The sequence below is a fragment of the Melanaphis sacchari genome, unplaced genomic scaffold (genome assembly GCF_002803265.2).
Source record: "Melanaphis sacchari strain LSU unplaced genomic scaffold, SCAv2.0 Contig360_pilon_pilon, whole genome shotgun sequence".
In the NCBI taxonomy this organism is placed as follows: Eukaryota; Metazoa; Arthropoda; class Insecta; order Hemiptera; family Aphididae; genus Melanaphis; species Melanaphis sacchari.
Genome location: NW_020271223.1, coordinates 38,587 through 44,734, shown reverse-complemented (window position 1 = coordinate 44,734; position 6,148 = coordinate 38,587). Strand labels below are relative to the sequence as shown.

The following is a 6,148-nucleotide window of genomic DNA, read 5'->3' as shown; positions in this document are numbered from 1 at the left end:
CATGAAGTGACATTCAAGATTCTTTATCTACGTTCGTCATATGGCGATGCCGAACGTAGTATAGTCATGTACAAACAAGCCGATACTTACCAAAAGGTCTGGCTAGTTTAATGAACGAGATAACAATAAGAATTTTGGTCAGGTACACCCAAGGCCCTTTTGACATGTAACACCGATAAATGAGGAATCTTCGCACCACATGGGTATTGAACGACGTTATCAGGTCACATAAAGCGCTCGAAACACTCGGTCAATTTATTTTAAATCGTCGATGATATCTATCGCGATAAGATCGAACAGCGACCTTATCGTCTCGATAGCGTACGAAATACGATTATATATGTGTATATATATATAATAATAATATCATATAAAATAGAAACGTGCGTACCGTTGTTGACGTACGTCAGATCGTGTTTATTATATACAAAAAAATCGCTAAATCGTTGCTCTTCAGTCGTCGTAATGCCTTTAATCGCATACCTTTTGGGGGGGATATCGTGATATGTGTATGTGATGATAAACTCGGTACGTCGTTGAGACGTATACGATTAAAAAATGTAAACGAATACGTCGGAAACGTTCTAAACGACAATAAATATGCGATTTACGGTTTCGTGACACGCGAATCGTAAAAATTGTACGGGTCAAACGACGTATAATGTAGCATTTGTCGCATCTCTAAAACGGTTTAAGTGCTCGAGATTCGGTAACGGTTTTCAACTCGAGCGGTAGTCGATAGGTGTTAGGATAGGTTCCCCATCGTTAGGTAGGCAGGTTCGAATCCCGGTCCGGCGCTTTCCGGGCGGCCCCATAAGAAACTACACGTACGGGATTTTTTGCATTTTTTTTTTCATTTAATTCGATCATTATTAATTGCTATTTTCGTTTTGATATGACATTACTACTCATATAATATTTTTCAAATCTTAAAAACGATTTTTGATCTCACACATTACATTTTATACTGCTTGATTGATGATGACAAAATATATTATATTACAATATACTTTACACGAACGTTAAATTACACAATAGTATTCAATTAAACCAATTATAGTTATTGCTAACAGTATGCACGATTCAAATGTACATATTATGTGATATGCAATTTATATTATAGCCCGAGAACTTTCTATTGATGACGATACAGTTGTTTCACTCGGTTTTGACGGTTAATTCACTATTTTATATGTTTAGCCTTTCAGTCGCTTACGTTTGAAAGATACAGGGGTAAAACAGTAGCAAATTTTTTTTCTTTTGATTTTTAAATATTTTGTCATCACAGAAAGCGCATATTATTTCTTTTCGATATCTAACCATCTATAAAATATGAAAAAAAATATTAATTATAGTTTTTTTGATTTTCAACTAGCTAACGTTTGACATGCGTTTTCCATAATGCGTTTAACATCTCTCCTTTACGCCCACGTCGTCCGCGATCCGACGCAGTCGGATCGCTTACCTGGGAGGTTCAAACGCGTTTAATTGGATTTTCAGTGGTGATCGCTTGAAAAATCGAGCGCTCGATTCGACTTAAACTTTTTTGCGTACTAAACAGCACAACGGTTTCGACGTCAGGAGGTATGACAATCCGCCGCAGCCAGATTGCCCTGTCAGGTATCGATATTCGATGGGCAATGACTGATAACTGGACACTTAATAACCCTTTCGGAGTGTATTTATTTATTTTCCATACTCAAAAGCATCGGGCGAGCCACGGGAAATTCATCCAATCCGCGGAAATCGGATTGCCCTTTCAGCAGGTATCGACTTTCACCGTACGGGCGATGACTGATACCTAGACACTCGATTGCCGTTTTCGTAACGAGCTACGGGACGAGGTTCTCCGACGTTAGGTAGGCAGGTTCGAAACACGTTCCCGCGAAATCCGTTCTGTACGATAACTGACTAAGTATTCTGATTTTTTTTTAAATTTTTAAATTTTGTGTTAATTAATTGTAATTTCTGTTATCAAAAAAATGATTAAATATATATAGTTTTGTGATCTTCAACTCCCTAACGTTTGACATGCGTTTTCCATAATATGTTTAAAATCTCTCCTTTACGCCCACATCGTCCGCGATCCGACGCAGTCGGATTGCCTACCTGGGAGGTTTAAACGCGTTTAACTGGATTTTCATTGGTGATCGCTTGAGAAATCGAGCGCTAGATTCGACTTAAACTTTTTTGCGTACTAAACAGCACAACGCCTTCGACGTCAGGCAGTGCTCGAATTGGAAAAAAAATTGAGGACGGACGCTGGTTTTAGTTCAGAAAACACCGTTCCATAGCAGATAAATTATAAAGTAACCCGTTGTGGACTTTGTCCCCCCACCCCCACACATTTAGTAAGGCACTATAAGGTAGTACATAAAGCCGTAGTAGGTATAATCATAACATTTATTTACTATCACTATAAACTTATTTTAAAAACAAATTATAATATAACTAATTACAGAGATAAGTATTATTCTTTAATTAAATTCCACAATGACTTGTATGCATTTTCTTCAGTAATTTTGATCCTTTTAGGACAATTTTCTTCTTCAGCTGTTCGTTTGCCTTTCTTCACCCACGATTCAATCCATTTTGTTGTGTTAATCTTGTCAATTGGCGGACCAACACAATTTATAAACACTAATGATGAAATATGTACTGATCCCAAAGAATTTCTTTTAGGGGATACAATTTCATTCATCGAACTGAATGAACGCTCACATTCAGAAGATGAAATTGCTATACACTTAATTGCAGTAGTTAGTAGTTTAAGATCTTCAACATTATCTTCTTTTGTGTCTTTGAATTGACGGAAGCCTCTTACTGAAGTGATCTCATCAACTTTAAATTTTTTAGACAATCGGCGTATACAATCATCACCATATTGTATATTGAAGTTATCGGGCCAATTTTTGGGAACAAAAATATCTAAGTCAGACAATAATTGGTCATACTCTTCTTGAAATTTAGAAGAAGCATTATTAGAAGAATTTGATGACTGTGTAGTGAATAATCTTGATTTAAGATTGTTTGAAAGACTTCTAAAAAATTGAGAAGAATTGATTTTTTGAACGCTTTTGTGAAATGTAAGTTTTACTCCTTTAAAACTCATTTCCTGAGACGCTAAATTTACTTCTTTAAGTTTTGGTCCCGCCGTTTCAACCATGCTTTCAATAACACGAATTGTTCTCTCAATTACAGTATGCGCTGAAGTCAAACTCAAATCTCGGTTTTGTAGTTGACATGATAAATCAGACAACTCATGTAAAGCATCAAGTAATATTCCTAGATTCAGTATAAAATCATTGGACGTTAACATTTTATTTAAACCTGCATACTTTGATCTTTCTTTTGTGTCTCTTGTATTATCCAAAGAAGCTTCAAGAAAATGTTTATGTAGGACAGCAAAATTATTCCATACAGCACGAACCGTTCTATAACTAGATGCTACCCATCGAATAGTAAATATTTTTCCTATCTTTAAAATCCTTTGTTCTAATGATTCTGCACATTCATTAAGTTCTCTCATATTCTTCGGAGACTGGTGATAAAGAGAATATAATTTTTCAAAAAAACATTGGAAATGGTTGACACCATTTACTTCTTTCAGTGTGTCGCTTACGGCAAGTTCTAACCGGTGATTGCAACAATGCCACACAATAAGGTCAGGAAAATGGTTTAGAAGTAAAGCACCAACTCCAGCTTTCCTACCCAACATAGTAGATGCTCCATCGCTTACAAAGCCCACTAAATTATTTTTCAGAAACCCCAAATTAATATTATATTTAAATAAATTGTCAAGTATAGCGGTTTTTATCGATTCAGCCGTTGTACAATCCAATTCGACTATATCAAAAAAAAAAGTACTGACTTCAAGAGCATCTCCAATGGCACACCTTAAACATATTACCAACATTGTTTTTTTGCTTAATGTTGTTGATTCGTCGACATAATTTCCTGTTATTTTCAATGATATCTTTACACATTTTAATCCTCATTTCATTTGCAATATGATCAATTATAGTGGCACAGGATTTATCAGATTGCAAAACTCTACCCATTGAAATACCATTTAAAACTTGTAGGTCAACCAATTTTGGCATGTCGACATATGGACGCTGATTTTTAGCAATAAAGTAGGCGGTGCGAAATATTTTTTCTGTTGTTTCAAATTGCAATTTTGTAGTTTTTAATACATGCAATTCAAAAGTTTCTTGCTTACTACGTTCAATTATGCTCTCGGCAGAAATATGTGGCTGACTCCCTTTATGTTTCGAAATTTTTTTTCTCAAGCTAGCTTGTTGTTTGGTAATGGTATCCCCAGATGGAGCAATATTACATTGAGTCCATTCCGATGATACTCGAACATGAGACTCTGGTTTCTTTTCAATATTTAAATTCACCTTTAGACATAATTTACAACCCAATTTTTTATTTTTAAAATATATCCAAGGATATTCTTCACAAAAATATTTTATTTGTTTCAAGTCCCAACATTCAGGAGGTTCGTTGTCACTAATGCAGTTAGTTGGCTGATGAATAATACCAGTAGTACTAGTTTTGAGGACATTATATTGTATATCTATTTTTGTAAAAAAAAAAAAAATTTAAAAAAAAATTACTCCATGTGTTACCTATTTTAATCATCCAAATTAAAATTAATTTACAATACAATTAATTAATTAATTGAATTAATTAAAATGATTTTAATTATAAATGTTATACTGATTTTAATAAAATCAATATAATATTCAAATAAAATATTACATTGATAAAAAAAACTTAATCATTATAGATATATCATATATTCAACAACTTGTTAACAAAACACAAATTGCTTAATAACAACATTTAACACAAGCATTCACCTTTATATTTATATAAAAATTAAGTAAAAAAACCATTATAATGTATGACACAGCTATGCAACATCTTTATTATAACTACAAGTTAAATGTACAATTACCAATTTATTAACAAATATAAAATTAGAAACACAGGCTACAATGTACACCAAGCTACACATATAATTAATAATAAACAAGTATAACAATAAAAATAACAAAACAACTTTATTTTTAGAGGTTAAATACAAAATATTTTATTATCACTTTAAACACATATAATATTATAACATATTAGTCATTAGGCACACATCTAATATCAAATTGTAATATAAATGTTATTATATTAATTACTTATAAGTTATAACTATAAAACACATACCAATTCAATTTTGTTATAATTGAAAAAACTAAATAGGTACCTAAATTTAAACTAATTTCCTCCAAATCAACTGAAGACTTCTCTTTTCCTAGAAAAAAAAAATTAATAATCATTAACTTATTTTTTTGATAGGTATCATTATAAATTACAACAGTATAAAAACATAATAATATTTATGATAATTTATAAATAATGACAAAAATGGTCTTTTAGAATAGAAATAATTTATAAGACAGATTAGTTTAATTTGTAAAAAAATACTTAGGTACTATAGTATTATTAGTATTACCTTCTTGAGATGCAGCCGAAGGAAGATCCACTGAATCGTCTCGCGAATTCAATCCATCTAAATATTCAACAAAAATGTTAATAAGATGAGAAATTTATGATTAATAGTTCATTGCAATTTATATTTATCTAGCCAATAGGTTATTCACTTACCTGTTGTATTCCCAACAATCACGTTGTCACTATCACTAATTTTTGGTTTTTTTTTTTTGAAAAAAATCATATAATGTTTTTCTTTTTTCACTCATGGTGTTAATTTTAATTGACTTAAAGATTAAACAAAAAGTTCTCAAAAGTAGAAACACCTATACGGCTATATAACCGAACTCGCTTTAAAATTATTATACGTGCAATGAGAATGTTAACAACAGAATATAAGATGAACAGTCATAGTGAACACGATGAAACGAAAACCAACGCGCTGATAATAATCATTCGGTATTCTATGAAAAACAATAACCACTGTGCTCATATCAGCTCGATAGTTATCGATAGTATTATATTATTTTCATATTTTATCTTGATCCGTGATTGTCGTCAACGATAACCGTTTTCTAGGAAAAAATAACCATTAATTTGCAGTTTGCTATAGAAAATAAAAATAATCGAAAACAAAATTCAAATACACCGTTCG

The 6,148-nt window shown here is 32.1% G+C and overlaps 1 protein-coding gene across 1 annotated transcript; it reads right to left on the bottom strand.

The window, feature by feature from the left end:
• Nucleotides 1-2,470: 2,470 nt before the first annotated feature.
• Nucleotides 2,471-3,718, bottom strand: LOC112596864 (E3 SUMO-protein ligase KIAA1586-like). Its single transcript, XM_025342683.1, has one exon. The coding sequence runs from the start codon at nucleotides 3,716-3,718 to the stop codon at nucleotides 2,471-2,473; it is 1,248 nt and encodes a 415-aa protein (XP_025198468.1).
• Between the last annotated feature and the right edge of the window lie 2,430 nt (nucleotides 3,719-6,148).